Genomic DNA, 16156 nt, shown 5'->3' with positions numbered 1-16156 from the left:
TAAACAGGGCTTGCTTGAGGCCGCACCCCTGAACCTGAAGGTGGAGCCTGAGGCGTGCACAGAGGCAGGGCTGCTGTGATGCGGGGCGCTCCAGGGCTTCCTGGCCCCTCCCAGGGGCTGGCAGGAAGGCAGGAAGGGTGGGGTGGAAGGGAAACTGCTGACTCCAACTCATATATTTACTTTCCCTCCTCAGGGATGAAAACAGCGAGGCCAGTGATCCAGAGCTGCGGGGGAGAGGGCCCTCCTGGGTGATTGGGCTCTGCAGGAGGGTGACACAGTGGGCTGTGGGTAATGGATTCATTTAGGTGCTGGCCTCAGGCCGTGGGCACTAAGGGTCCTGACCAAGTGGGAACCTCAGGGTCCAAGCGCCCTGCTCAAGAGCCCCCCTGTCCCCCTCAGGCCTGGATCACTGGGGAAGGGGCTGCCTGCACCTGCCTGCACCCACCCCGGGGCCCTGAGAGCTCAGAGGCACCCACCACTGTGGGAAGCAGGAGGAAGCTGAGGCCGGGGCCTCGCTTACAGGCTGATCCTTCTGACGGCAGTGCTGGGGGCAGCCAGAGGGGACTGCTGCTTGCCCGTCACTGCATCGTGGGTGAGGGCCTCGATCATGGAGGCCTGGGTGCCTCCACCCCCCGCCCCAACCTTGAAAATACACTCTATAGAAAGAGAGAAAACTTTGCATGCAGTGAAGCCCAAACTTCCCACAAAGGCCTATACCATCTACCCATCACCTCCCGGCTCTCTCCTCACTTCTGGTTCCGGCCTCACCAGCCTTCCTGAGGCACCTCAAACACGCCAGTCACGGTCCCACCTCAAGGCCTTTGCAGTGGCCGTGCCCTCTGCTTGGAACGAGCTTCCCCAATATGTCCACCTCTTTACTCAAAGGCCACCTTCTCAGAAAGACCAACTTAAAATTGCAGCCTGGGACTTCCCTGGTGGTCCAGTGGTTAAGGATCCACCTGCCAATGCAGGGGACACAGGTTCCATCCATCGTCCAGGAAGATCCCACATGTCTTGCGGCAGCTAAGCCTGTGCACCACAACTACTGAGCCTGCACCCCAGAGCCCGTGCTCTGCAACAAGAGCAGCCCCTGCAACGAGAAGCCCGTACACCACCACTAGAAATGGTCCCTGCTCACCACAATGAGAGAGAGCCCAAGCTCAGCCATGAAGATGCAGCGCAGCCAAAACCAAAATAAATAAAAACTTTAAAAAAGGATAGCAAAAGACATTTAGCTTTAAAAATAAAATAAAACTGCAACCAATCCAATGCTCTCTATTATGCTATTTCTTTTCGTTTATCTCCTTATCTCCTCCAACTTTTATTGTATTATATATACCTCTAGTCATTAAGTCGTGTCTGACTCTTGTGACCCCATGGACTGCAGGCTCCTCTGTCCATGGGATTCTCCAGGCAAGAATACTGGACTGGGTTGCCATTTCCTTCTCCAGGGGATCTTCCCGACCCAGGAATCGAACCCGGGTCTACTGCATTGCAGGTAGATTCTTTACCAACTCAGCTATGACTGTATTATATATTTCCATCATTATCATTGTTGCTATTTATTGGCTGGCTCTATTAGAATATAAGCTCCATGGGGACAGAGGTCCTGTCTGATTGATGTATCCCAGTGCCTGGGACTTAGTAGGTGCTCAGGAAACATTTATTGAATGACTGAATGAATGACTGAATGCAAACTCAGTTTTAAGACAAGTCCCTCGCTGGCCCCCAGCAGCCCTCTGAGCCCACCCTAAGGGATCATCTGAGAGCTGCTGGTGGGGGACCCCAGTGGGGATCAGGCGGGGCCTACCTTGTAGTACTTGCCGTAGATGTCGGACACCATCATGATGATGGGGAAACCCATGAAGGTGACCAAGGAGAGTTGCCACGAGAGGCTGAACATGAAGACCACCACACCTGTGACCTTAACCGTATTCCGCAGGAAGATGTTGATGTTCTGGGAGACCAGGTCGCTGACCATGGTGGTGTCCGAGGTGAGGCGGGAGATGAGGTCCCCTGGAACACAGGCCTCTCAGCTCCCTCTGCAGTAACAGGGCCACTGAGGGCGGGGGCGGGGGACCCTTGGGGAACTTGGACCTTCCCTGTCTTCTGGGCTGGTCTGCAGGGGGGACAGGGTGAGTCGACGGCCCTGAGGGCTGCTCTGAGTCCAGCCCTTATCACCAGCATCTGGTTTCAGCTTCAGCATCTCCCAGAGCACAGAGGAGGCAGCTGAGGCTCAGAAAGGGGAAGAGTCTTGCTCAGTGCCGCACAGCATGGCTGTGACTGAGCCAGAGCTGAACCCGTGGCCCCTCCCTGTCACTGGCAGAGGGGCCACTCCCCTCTTCAGCCTTATGGTAATAACCATCTGAGCTATGGAAGAGAGAGGACCAGACCGCCCCTTACTGATGGCTGGATACTGGGCTAAGACCTTGACAACAATCCCGTGGGGCAGCTCCTGTTATTGTTCCCATCTTACGGAGGAGAAAACAGAGGCTCAGAGAGGTGAAGTCAGGGATGGGGCCTGCACCCAGGCTGGGCTGCCTCAGAGACTGGATCTCGGCCCCCTGTTCTGTCCTGTCTCTCTGCCCTGCTCACCCCCACAGGCCGGGGGAGTCCTGGCCCATGTGCGTCCCACAAGCCAGCGGGAGGTGAGGCCTTGGTTGCTTCAGGGACAGGGTGGCCTGACCAGGGTCCTAGAGTGGCCACAGCTCGCAGCAAAACCTCAGACCAGCTCCCCAGGGCTCAGGGGGCCTGGAGGCCCACGCCAGCCACCAGGGGCATCCCCACCCTGAACTGGATGGCAGGGAGAGTCAGCAGACTGAGAGCACTGATTCACTCAGTTAAATCCTCAATGCGGGGCAGACCCACCTGGCCGGGCCCAGCCCCAGGTCGCCCGAGGCCCCCGGGAAGACCAACCTGTGCGATTCTCGTCAAAGAAGCTTGTCTCTTGAGACACCAGCGAGCGGAAGAGACGGTTACGGAGACGAATGTTCAGTCTGGCAAATATGAGGGTAAAAATGCCGCCCCGAATACCTGCGGCAAATGAGCTAATTGCAGATAAGAGATGTTATGTATAGCACGACGTCCTTCCGGCAACTGACCCCTGCCCCCCACTGCTCCCTCCCCACTGCTGGCAGGCCAGGGCCTTCGCAGGGGCAAGGGACCCCTACCTTGAGCCCACTCTCTGGGGCTGGCACTGCCAGGGGGTCACCCTGTTCCCAACAGGAGCCCCCAAGGTGAGGGCACAGGGGGGACTTCTTTCACTGTGGGCGAGAAGCCCAGCTCCACCCATCAGGCTTCTTGCCTTTCCAGAACAGCACAGACAAAGCTGGCCCTTGTTTCCTGCCTGGAAAACAGCTGGGGGTGGGGTGGTGCTGAAAGGGGAACCCCGAGGACTGAAGTCATTTTTAGGGACAAGAGGGGTGTGGCTCTAGGGTGGGGCTCAACCAAATGGGCAGAACTAAGCCAGTAGCTGGGTTGTTGGTTACCATGGGGACCAGCTGAGGGACAGGCCTTAGCCTCCCATCCCAAGGGGCGTTTCTTGGGCCTCCGTGGCCCCTTTTCCTCTCAGGAGCTACCTCATCCCCGTTCGCAACTGCAGGCCTGGTGGGTGGGGGCAGGCAGGGGTCGCTACCTGCCGATGGCCAGCACACACATGACGATGACGGCCGCGCTGAACTGCTCCATGCTTTTCTGGATGACGATGCCATCGATGGCCCGGCCAGTGTAGTAGGGAAGGAAGGTCTCTCCTGCCGGAGACAGGGCAGGCTCATGGGGGCGTCTGCAGCCAGGAGGGGGCTCTGGAAGCCCCCAGACTACCCTCACTGCCTACTCCACTTGTGGGGTTTTCTCTCTCTGCAAATTCCTGCTTAATAGCCAGGCGGGGAAGTGGGGAGGGGGCCCCCTCTTTTCAGAGATCAGGAACATGGGAATTGTGAGTTATTCAGTTTATACTGATTGGATCCTGTTATCATGAATAATGGCTCCCAGACATGGAGAACACAGAGCCATGGGGCTCCTGGGTGATAGTTCATCCCCTCTGCACGAGGAGTCAGAAGGTGACCCTGTTATCATCCATTTTACAGGTGAAGAAAGTGGACCAAAAAGATGAGCTGAGGCTCACCCAGTCAGACCACCAATTGATGGCTGAGAGCCACAAAAGTTCACTTCTTTCTTCTCTCTGCCAGAGGGTTCAGAGTCCAAATTCTAGAAGCTCAGAAGATGTTGATGTTCTGCTTCTGAGCAATGCTAGAACCGCCACCCCACTGCTCTTAGTCGGGCACTTTACAGCTTGCCAGATAATTTCTTACCCATGTGTCTCACTGTATCTTCACATCGATCCTGGGTGTGGCGGGGGGAAAGGGGCATCCGGCAGAGATGTCATCCCCATTTCACTGAGGTGGAATGGGAGACTCAGAGGGGCTGAGTAACTTGCTTGACATCACACAGCAATTAAGAGGATGGCAGGATGCAAACCCAAACCAGCTTCCAGTCTGGGACTCATTCCTTGTGCCTTCCCTCCCAATAACTTGGAATGAATGGCCCACTCTCATGGAAATGATGGATACGAAACGGGAGGTGGTCAGACCAGACTATGTCCAGTTTTCACTGCCGCTCTTTCAGCAGCCACAGCCTGGGTCAGCACCAGGCATAGAGGAAGCGCACAATAAAAGTCAACCAATGCCCTGTGCAGGTCTGGTGGGTCCCTCCCCAGTCCGCGCTGCACAACTGGCTCAGCCAAGACAGTGAGGCCTTCCGTGGGGTTCTGGCGCCCTCTGCTGGTCTTGGCGCAGGAACCACAGGGTGGCTACAAAGCTGGCCTCCATCTCCTCTGCCCTTGGCCAGATGGGGTCTCCAGCCAGAAGTTCTGCCCCAGCTGAATCTCTGCCTCAGTTTACCCACAGGGAAGTAAAGGGCCTGAGGAGCTCCAGCAGAATTTTCGGTCCAACAAGCACCAGTGATGGTATTAACCGCCACAGACGTTCGTGGAGCCCTTGCTGGGTGGGGGCGCTGAACTAGTAAGCAGGTAGGCAAACTCTTTTGTTGAATCTGCCCAAGAACCAGGTGAAACTCTCCGGTCTGCCAGCAAATCTTGTGGCTCTACTTTCAAAATACTTCCAGAATTTGCTGCCTCTCCCTCTACTGTCCCCCCTGGCTTTGTCAACGTCCTTTGGATGGTCTCAACTAAGTCTTGGTTCTCCTTGCCGCCACCTTTGTCCTCATCAACCTGTTCTCCACTCCCAGCAGACAGCAGGACCTTGTGAAACCCAAGTCAGATCGTCTCATACTGGATCAAAGTCCTCACAGTGGCTGACACCCCCTGCATGGCTGGCCCTGGTACTGACCTACTAACTTCTATTCTCCCTTTACTCTCTCTACTTTTCCTTTAATAATCAGGCAGCTTTCTGCCTCAGGACCTTTGCATAGGCTGTTCCCTCTGCCTGGACCACTGTTACCCCAGATAGCAGCTCCTTCACCTCTTTCAAGTCTCAAATGCCTCCCAATACTCCTATAAGTGTAGTATTATCATTCTTCCCATTTTACAGATGAGGGAAGTGGGGGTCAGAAAAGTTAAGTTGTTTGCCTAAGGTTATTGTAGTTAGGTTGCTGTGAAATCCGTACTAAGAATTGAGGGAGACACTCATCACTAAAATTAATCTTTTTTTCACACAATGGGCAGTTTTCCTTTTAGATTATAAGGTTTCAGAAAAATCTGGGCCCTACTGGATGCTTACTGATTGAAAAATAATTGTTAATCACAGTGTGTGTGCACGCGTGCTCGGTCGCTCAGTTGTGTCCAACTCTTTGTAACCCCATGGACTGTAACCTGCCAGGCTCTTCTGTCCATGGAATTCTCCAAGAATACTGGAGTGGGTTGTCATTCCCTTCCAGGAGATCCTGTCAACTCAGGAATCGAACTCATGTCTTCTGCATTGGCAGGCAGATTCTTTACCACTGCATCACCTGGGAAGACCAATAAGTCTCTAACTTTTGTGAAGTACCTAGTTTTGCCAGGCACTTTGCTTCACCTCATTTAATTTTCACAATAATCTGGGACTTCCCTGGTGGTCCAGTGGTTAGGACTCTGCACTTCCACTGCAGGGGATACAAGTTCAATCCCCGGTCAGGGAACTAAGATGCCCTGCGGACAAGTTCAATCCCCGGTCAGGGAATTAAGATGCCCTGCGGTGCAGCCAAAAAAAAAAAAAAAATTCACAAAACCCTGACAAAGCCCTCATTACAGGATGAGACACTGAAGTTTGGCCATAGTAAGTAAACTCAACTAAAACTATCTGAGACTTCCCTGGTGGTCCAGTGGTTAAAAACCTACACTTCCGAGGCAGGGGGTGCAGCTTTGATCCCTGGTTGGGGAACTAAGATCCCAGATGCTGTGTGGTGTGGCCAAAAAAATAAAACCATGAGTGAAGTTGGGGGCCTGTTCTCAAGTTGAAGCCCTTGACCTCAACATAACCCTACGGGCTGGCACAATCTGCTCGGCTGTGTTTTAGGACATCTGTATCCCTGAGCGCACAACCGCTGACCACAGCGCCCTGGCAGGCGGGGGAAACAAGGCCGTGTGGGAGACAGCTGCCAACATGGGCAGGATGGCCGTTCACTCATTCATCTGCTCGGTGAGTCTGATTCTGTGACCGGTACTGGGGGCCCTGAAGGAGTCAGACCTGACCTCTGACCCCAAGGGGCTCCAAGCCTGCTAGGGGAGGCAGCAAAGTAGACCCAAGATACTCCTGTCACCAAAGCTGTAGCTAAGGACCAGGGTCAATAGAATAGGCTGCTCACGAGCAGACTGCTGACCTCGTAGCATGAGGAGGAGAACCAGTCTGGTTAAATGACAAGGGGTCATCTCAGTACTCACGGCCACTAAAACTTACTGGGAGCTTCCTATGTGCCAGGAGTGGTCCGAGGCAGCCTACTTGTATGAGCTCACTGAACCTCACAACTGCTGAGATGCCCATTTTATAGACAAGCAGACGTGCCTAAAATCACACAGTGGTCAAGGGGCTGGAACTGAGAGGACAGAGGGTAGATGGTACATGGAAAGGGGCTTGAGGGCTCGCCAGTTCTCTCTAAGATCACTGTGGCTCTGTGGCTGCTCCCAGACTCTCTCCCTCTGTGAGTTAAATATGTAACAACTCACAGGAGTGAACATCCCAGTACTTACCGGAGGTAACGAGCTCTGTACCTCTCCTTCTCCTCTCAGTCCTTTTTGTTTGTTTGTTTGCCTGTGCCTCGTGGCATGTGGGATCTTAGTTCCCCAATCAGGGATTGAACCCATGACTCTTGCACTGGAAGTTTGGAGTCTTAACCATTGGATCGCCAGGGATGCCCCACTCCTCTCTGTCTTTATTCCAACTTTACAACATCTTGGAACGAGGATGCTAGCAACCCCAATTTCACAGAAAAAAGATGTGAAGCTATGAAAGGTTGGATCATCCGCCCACAGTCACACAGCCAGGCCTGAAGCTGGAATGGAATTGGTACCTGGGCCTTGTCACCCCCAGAACCCACAGAGTTTCCACCCTGCGATGTCATCTTCCCACTGTGTTGCTGAAGTGGCACTTTCAAACTGTTCGGACCAGACCAGAGTAACAGATATCATTTATATCACCAACCAGGACACACACACAGGTGCACACAACTAGGATAAAAGTTTCATGCAAATTAAGCTCATCAACTTAAGCTGGTTTTAGAAAAGGCAGAGGAACCAGAGATCAAATTGCCGACATCCGTTGGACCATTGAAAAAGCAAGAGAGTTCCAGAAAAACATCTATTTCTGCTTTATTGACTATGCCAAAGCCTTTGACTATGGGGATCACAATAAACTGTGGAAAATTCTGAAAGACATGGGAATACCAGATCACCTGACCTGCCTCTTGAGAAACCTATATGCAGGTCAGGAAGCAACAGTTAGAACTGGACATAGAACAACAGACTGGTTCCAAATAGGAAAAGGAGTCCATCAAGGCTGTATATTGTCACCCTGCTTATTTAACTTATATGTGGAGTACATCATTAGAAACGCTGGGCTGGAAGAAGCACAAGCTGGAATCAAGATTGCCAGGAGAAATATCATTCACCTCAGATATACAGATGACACCACCCTTATGGCAGAAAGTGAAGAGAAACTAAAGAGCCTCTTGATGAAAGTGAAAGAGGAGAGTGAAAAAGTTGGCTTAAAGCTCAACATTCAGAAAACGAAGATCATGGATCTGGTCCTATCACTTCATGGGAAGTAGATGGGGAAACAGTGGAAACAGTGTCAGACTTTATTTTGGGGGGCTCCAAAATCACTGCAGATGGTGATTGCAGCCATGAAATTAAAAGACGCTTACTCGTTGGAAAGAAAGTTATGACCAACCTAGATAGCATATTCAAAAGCAGAGACATTACTTTGCCAACAAAGGTCCATCTAGTTAAGGCTATGGTTTTTCCAGTGGTCATGTATGGATGTGAGAGTTGAACTGTGAAGAAATCTGAGTGCTGAAGAATTGATGCTTTTGAACTGTGGTGTTGGAGAAGACTCATGAGGGTCCCTTGGACTGCAAGGAGATCCAACTAGTCCATTCTAAAGGAGATCAGTCCTGGATGTTCACTGGAAGAATGAACAATGAACAATGCTAAAGCTGAAACTCCAATACCTTGGCCACCTCATGCGAAGAGTTGACTCATTGGAAAAGACTCTGATGCTGGGAGGGATTGGGGGCAGGAGGAAAAGGGGACGACAGAGGATGAGATGGCTGGATGGCATCACCGACTCTTTGAGTTTGAGTAAACTCTGGGAGGGAGTTTACTCCCTGGACAGGGAGGCCTGGCATGCTGCAATTCATGGGGTTGCAAAGAGTTGGACACGACTAAGTGACTGAACTGAACTGAAGCTCATCACAGACTACATACCCTGATGGCTCTATTCTGCTTCATTATAAAAAATGCTTTGAACCCAGAAGTGCCACTTATCTATAGGATGACTTCTTTAGATATATTCACATTTATAGGAAATGTGTATAAACAAGAAAAAAACAGACTCAAAACCACCCAAGAGTCCTATAACAGGAGATTGACTAAATAATCTATGGTACAGTCACACAGTGGAATATTATGCAGTCAAAAACGAAATGAGGAACTGGGAAAATTCTAGGATATATTATTGTTGTTATTGTTTTATATAGTTGCACTGCATAGCAAGAACAAACAAGTCAGTTCTAAAGGAAATAAACCCTGAATGTTCATTGGAAGGACTGATGCTGAAGCTGAAGCTCTAATACTTTGTATACGTGCTGCTGAAGCGAGCATCGATGCTCCAATACTTTGGCCACTTGATGCAAAGAACAGACTCATTGGAAAAGACCCTGATGCTGGGAAAGACAGCTAAAAGGAGAAGGGGGTGCAGAGGATGAGACATTTAGATGACATCATTGACTCAGTGGACATGAATTTGAGCAACTCTGGGAGAGAGTGGAGGACAGAGGAGCCTGGCATGCTGCAATCCATGGAACTGCAAAGAGTCAGACACAAACTCTGACTGAACAACAACAGCGCAGCATGTGGGATCTTAGTTTCCCTACCAGGGATTGAACACGTGCCGTTGCATTGGAAGCTCAGAATCTTAACCACTGGACCAGCAGGAAAGTCCCCAGGATATATTAAGTGAGAAAAGCAAGACACAGACAAGAGTGCAAAAGGTGGGGGGAGAGAGACTTCTTTGCTTATAGCTGTATAAAGAAACACTGCTGCTGCTAAGTCGCTTCAGCCATGTCCGACTCTGTGCGACCCCATAGACGGCAGCCCACCAGGCTCCCCCATCCCTGGGATTCTCCAGGCAAGAACACTGGAGTGGGTTGCCATTTCCTTCTCCAATGCATGAAAGTGAAGTCGCTCAGTCGTGTCCGACTCTTAGCGACCCCGTGGACTGCAGCCCACCAGGCTCCTCCGCCCATGAGATTTTCCAGGCAAGAGTAGTGGAGTGGGGTGCCATCGCCTTCTCCGAAAGAAACACTGGAAGCATATATAAGAAATGAATAACAGTGGTTTCCTGCCCACTTGGAAGTTGCCGGAACCATTTCCTGTAGTTAGCCCTGGGCAGGGGGATTTAGGATTGTCAGGGGCAGAATTAGGGCGAAACACTCAATGTTTATCTTTGCGTATTAATTTGATGTTTGAACCATGGAGGGAAGATATTAAAACTGGAGAGGACAGGGCTTCCCTGGTGGCTCAGTAGTAAAGAATCTGCCTGCCAATTCAGGAGATGCAGGTTAGATACCTGCTCCAGGAAGATCCCACATGCCGCGGAGCAGCCAAGCCCTTGCGCTACTGAGCCTGTGCTCTAGAGCCCGGGAGCCGCAACTATTGCAGCACGCGTGCCTAAAGCCTGTGCTCCACGACCAGGGAAGCCACCGCAACAAGAACCCTGTGCACTGCGACCAGAGTAGCCCCCGCTTGCCACAACTAGAGAAAAGCCCGCACAGCAACAAAGACCTGGCACAGCCCAAAATACATAAATAAATAAAAATTTTAAAAAATTGTATAAAAAAAAAAAACTTGAGAGGAAAGAAGAGGTGGTCACACCCCCCAAACATATTCCCTGGGTGCCCACCAGGCCCCGTGGGCCGGCACTTACCCAGAGCTGCCACGATGAGGAAGAAGGAGGCCGCCACGAGGAAGGCGATGTCGGGCTTGGTGTAGGACAGCAGCTTCTGCAGCGTGGCCCCGGATGCCTGTTCGGGTGCAGGCCGGTCCTCGCCGGGGAAGCCCTCGCCCTCGCCCTCGCCCTCGCCCCCGGCGCCCCGCCCGAGGGCCTTGGTGTCCGGCCGCACCGTGGACAGCAGCCACCAGAGCAGGAAGGAGGCAGCGAGTGAGATGTAGGTCCACACGAAGAGGGCCCAGAACCACGGGTCCCGGACCGGCTTGCGTACCTCGGAGAAGAGCAGCAGCTTCACCATGGTGTAGATGCCCCCGAAGAGGCACACGAGGGCGATGACTGTCCACGAGGCCCGCAGCCTCTGGGGCCCCAGGGTGCTGTTCTTGGCCACGCCAATGGTGGCCCCCAGCAGCAGGCAGCTGCGGTACACGCAGGCTGCCCAGAGGTCCAGCACCGAGTCAAAGATGTTGAAGTGGCGGATGTCCTCCAGCAGGCTGCGGTCCAGGTGGCTAAGGATGTAGATGGCCGTGGTCATGCCGATGTCCAAGCTCATGAAGGCCAGGGTCACCACCACCGCCTTGCACAGCCGCATCCTGCTGGCTGGGGGTAGGCAGGCACTGAGCGGCAGGCTCTAGCTCATGGGGGCAAGGCCATTGTCTGCGGGGCGAGGCCAGACCTGCAGGGGGCAGTGGGGTGAGGGGTGAGGGCGTGCTGCTTGCTGGCTGTGTGACCTCGAGCAAGTCACTTGACATCTCTGAGCCTCAGTTTCCTCATCGGTAAAATGGCAGTGACAAATTACACAGGGGTAGGGGGAAGGTTCCGCTCATTCAGGGAATATTTATTGAGTGCCCTCTGTGGGCCAGACTCTGTTCTTTGTGCTGAGGATTAAAAAAAAATTCTTTATTTACCTGCACGGGGTCTTAGCGGCAGCATGCAGGATTTTTAGTTGTAGCATTCAAGCTCTTAGTTGGGGCATGTGGGTCGGGTTCCCCGGCCAGGGACTGAACCCGGACCCCTGCACTGGGAGCGCTGAGTCTTAGCCACTGGACCGCCAGGGAAGTCCTTGTGCTGGGGATTTAACTGTGAACCCAAATAACAAAGATCCCTGCTCTTGAGGAGATGGGACATTCATGTCAGAGACAGACAATTAGTAAGTGATACCGTGTGTTAAGAGACAGGGCTTGGGGGGAAGAGCTGGGTGTAAGGGATGTGAGGGCAATTTTAAATGGGGGTGCAGGGAAGACTTTGCTGTGAAGGTAACACTTGAGTAAGACTGAAAGAGGTGAGGGAGTCTGCCACGTGCATACCTGGGGGAAAGCATTTTGGACAGGTGGACAGGCGAGAGCCCTGAGGTAGGAATGTGTTGATGTGCTTGAGGGAGACAAGGAGACCTGGGGGTCTCTGATGCCCCATTTGCAAAACAGGCAAAGCTCCAGAGTCTCCAAAGGAGGAGAAAGGCATGGAGCAACAGGAGGGGTGGCTGTGAATAGCAACTGGGAATGGGGCAGTGGGGCAGGGGGGCAGCCTGAGAGACCCTCTCCCTCACAGCTCCGAGGCTCAGATCAAGGTGACTGACTGGATGTTCTGGAATGCCAGAAACCTCACACAACTCCAGAAGGCCAGGGCTTCCACATTCCCATTTACAGTTGGGGAAACTGAGGCACAGAGAGCCAAAAGCACATGGCCCATGTCGCTCTGGTAACAGAGGCCTGAGCCGGGACTCATACCAGTGTGTGAAGGGTCCCAGCACCTGACCCACAACCTCAGACACAACAGCAGGTGTCCAATTACTACGAGCAAACGATTACGAGGCACAGCGCTTCCTAGCAGTCCCACGTGCTTTGTATGTGTCCGTGGCTTTTATGTGAGCCACGTGCTTTGTATGTGTCCGCTTATTTAGCCCTCACAACAACTTGGTCAGATTTACACTATCATTCCCACTTAGCTGATGGAGAAACTGAGGCCCAGAGGAGCTAATAACTTGCCCAAGATCACACAGCTGTTGAGCAGTGGAGCTCTGATTTGAACCCAGAGCTGTCTGGTTTTAGAAGCTAGGCTCTAAACCGCTAAGCTAAAATGCCTGTCAAGATAGCAAGTCCTTACAACAGCCAAGACATGGAAGCAACCTAAATGTCCATTGACAGATGAATGGATAAAGATGTGGTATATATACATACATACACACACACACACACACAACGGAATACTGCTGCTGCTGCTAAGTCGCTTCAGTCGTGTCCGACTCTGAGCGACCCCATAGACGGCAGCCCACCAGGCTCTCCCGTCCCTGGGATTCTCCAGGCAAGAGTACTGGAGTGGGGTGCCATTGCCTTCTCCTACTCAGCCATAAAAGAGAATGCAATAATGCCATTTGCAGGAACGTGGATAGACCTAGAGATTACCACACTAAGTGAAGTGAATCAGAAACAGAAAGACAAATACCACATGATGTCACTTATATGTGGAATCTAAAATATGACACAAATATTAACGAAACAGAAATGGACTCACAGACAAAGAGAACAGACTTGTGGTTACCAAAGGGGAGAGGGGGTGGGGGAGGGATAAACTAGGAGTTTGGGACTAGCAGATACGATATATAAAATAAACAAGGACCTGCTATATAGCACAGGGAACTATGTCCAATATCTTGCAATAAGCCATAATGGAAAAGAATATGAAAAAGACTATATATATAACTGAATCACTGCTGTACACCAGAAATGAATACAACATTGAACATCAATTATACTTCAATTTAAAAATACACACATATATATGTGTGTATATATGTATACACACACACACGCATACAGCAAGCGCAAACACAGAATGCTCATCAAAGGAGAACAGAGCCTATACGAGAGGGGGCTCCACCAGGAGAAGAACCGAGGACAGTGACAACACCGCCGAGGACAGCAGCAAGAGCGGTAACACAGACACTGATGTTACTGTGCGCCTGGCGCTGTTTTGAGTGGTTTACATGCAGTCGTCCCTCACGAGAATCCTATGAGGCATGTTTCATTGTTATCCACATTTTACGGTGAGAAAACTAAGGCGCATAGACGTTAAGTGATCTGCTCCAGGCCACCCAGCTAGGAGGAGATAGCAGAGCTGGGATGTGAACCCAGGCCTTTTGAGTTCTAAAATCTGGGCTCTCAACTCCGAAACCGTGGTTCTTCAAACCAGCCTCGCGGCGGGGAGGCGGGGAGGCAAGACTTTTAATGATGCTCAGGAGGGTCTGAGATGCAGAGGGGACACAGGGGTGTGATGGTCCCCAAGCCTGAGGGGCTCTACTGTCACTGCAGCTCTTCTAGGAAGACTCAAGTCCATCCTAGAGAAGACGGTTGCCCGTCAGCAGCTGACTCTTCAGGGAAGCCCGGGTTGAGGGGAATCCGGGGCAGGGGAGGGGATGGAGGTGGGGATGGGGAACAGAAAACCCCCTGCGCAGACCTTCGTCCCACCCCCGGTAGGGCTGCCGACTCAGGCTCCTGTCTGCTGCAATGCAGAGGCCTCAGGGAGCCGGTGAGTGGGTGAGCATGAGACAGAGCCTGGGGAGGGATGCTCTTGGCCTGGTGCCTCCGCAGGCCTCCCAGCTGCAAAGGCCCTGCCAGCCACCTTGGCTGCAGCTCACCTCAGGGTGGGGATGAGGAGTCCCTTTAGCCCTCGGGGAGGAGCTGGCATTCAGAAGTGGGAGAGGAGGCAGACCTGCCAGAGGCCAGCATAGGAGCAGGGTTGGGGGTGGGGTGCTGCACCAGGTCTCCCCACCCCGATTCCCAGCCACTGAGGAAATCCCTTCCTGACACCCTCCGGTTCGGGTAAAGTCAACCCGTTTGATGGCCAGCCACCTACCTGGGAGCCCAGCTGTTTATCTTCCTCACCAGCATAACCACATTGTACAGATGGGGAAACCGAGGCCCAGAGAGGGAGGGAGAGAGGATGGTCTGAGGTTACCCAGCGAGTGGGGGCAGAGCAGTCACAGCACTGGGGTGCCCAGCTCTCAAGTGCTGAGTCCTCCTACTCCAGGCTCTGATGGATCAGAATCCAACTCGGGTCGGATTACAGTGGAGACGGGACGACTCTTGTTATTTTTAAAGTTACTGAGCAGCAGAATGAAGGGGACGCAACCACCAGCCCAGACTGGGAGGAGGAGAGGATGGGGACCAGTGGGATGCTTGGAGCCACATCCATGCTGTCCATCTGCCTGACCTGGGTTTGGCCAGGTGAAGCTGGAGGGCAAATTGTGGGCACATGGGTGACATGTGTGCCCCAAGGGACAAGGACAGGGTGGTGGCCAGAAGTCAGGGCAGCTGTGCCCAGGGCCTGATGTGCCCAGGAAGACAGGGTCAACTTGTCTTGACCCTAAGAGCTAAGGAATGGCATAGGATTAGCAAATGACTCCACCCTCACTGATGGTCCTGTCAAAGCCTTTTCTTTCTGGTAGAAGAAATGGTGGTTGGGGCATCGCCAGCTGTCAGATGCACAAAAGGAAAGTCTGAAACAGCCAGGAGACAATTTACAAGGGTTACAGCTACTGTTTACATTTATGGAGTATTGCTAAGTGTTTGACAATGTGCTAAGTGCCTGGCACCTCCCTTCCTGATTATTCACTGCTACTCAGGGAGGGTCTCTCAGTTTTCATTCCCATTTTACAGATAGGCAAACAAAGGCTTGGGGAAGTCAAATGATGCACAGAGAACAGGTGAAATCCACACTTCTCTCTCTGGGACCCAGGCTATGCAGGGCTCCCAAGAAAGCGTCATGAAGGACCTGGAGGGGCCCACCCTGTTCAGTTCACCCCCAACTTCTGGGGTGAACTTTTTACCCCCCAGCGGTATTGTCCAGCTGACTGGGGCCGGTGCTGTGGGACGGTATCACTGTGGGGTCTCTGGATGCAGGGCCAGGACTTCTTCCTCCCTGACTCCACCTTTGCTGAGCCCCCTAGCCCACGCTGGGCCTTCGAAGAGTTGTTTCAGATGACTCACAGCGCTAGGTGAAGCGAACTGGGGAGCTACGGTGGCTTTCCTGCCAGCCTCCTTTGGTCACTTGGCACCTGCCCGCCTGAAGCGAGGGAATGGAGGCCAGCCAATCTCCAGGGGGCGGGGAAGTGGGCGGGGAATCCTGTCAGACCAGCTGAAAGCTAATTTAATTAACCTCAGGTCTGGGGAGGGGCACCCTGCTTTAACAGAGGCTTAGAAACAAGGCAGAGACCCTTGGGAACCCACAGGCTTAACTGCCAAGATGGAGGCAGAGAAGGCTCAACCCACTGGCCAGCCAGGGTGAGTGGGGGGAAGAGGTTCGCCAAGGTCGGCAGACCCAGGCCTGCCCCCAGGTTTCTGATATAGCCAGGCTCTCAGGATCTATGAGCTCCCCGCTGGAGGGTGCGGGGAGCCCTCGGAAGAGCTGCCAGTCAGATCTTGGGGGAACAGTCATCCCAGGATCCACCCCCAAAAGGCACCCCCACCATTTTCCAAGAGGTGGCGGCACCTGAAAGGTTAAAA

The 16156-nt window shown here is 52.6% G+C and overlaps 1 protein-coding gene across 1 annotated transcript in view; it reads right to left on the bottom strand.

The window, feature by feature from the left end:
• The window catches only part of ABCB9 (ATP-binding cassette, sub-family B (MDR/TAP), member 9), a 42771-nt gene that overhangs the window by 13770 nt on the left and 12845 nt on the right, over positions 1-16156 (bottom strand). The window contains exons 2-6 of the mRNA XM_010841418.1: positions 10635-11331; positions 3635-3749; positions 2917-3047; positions 1811-2016; positions 27-117 (exon numbers count right to left, since the gene is read on the bottom strand). Of these exons, the coding sequence (XP_010839720.1) occupies positions 27-117; positions 1811-2016; positions 2917-3047; positions 3635-3749; positions 10635-11247 (1156 nt within the window). The 5' untranslated portion in view covers positions 11248-11331. The remainder of the gene's footprint in view (positions 1-26; positions 118-1810; positions 2017-2916; positions 3048-3634; positions 3750-10634; positions 11332-16156) is intronic.

Source organism: Bison bison, unplaced genomic scaffold, assembly GCF_000754665.1.
Source record: "Bison bison bison isolate TAMUID 2011002044 unplaced genomic scaffold, Bison_UMD1.0 scf7180017864160, whole genome shotgun sequence".
Classification (NCBI taxonomy): Eukaryota; Metazoa; Chordata; class Mammalia; order Artiodactyla; family Bovidae; genus Bison; species Bison bison.
This window is presented reverse-complemented; position numbering and strand designations above follow the sequence as displayed.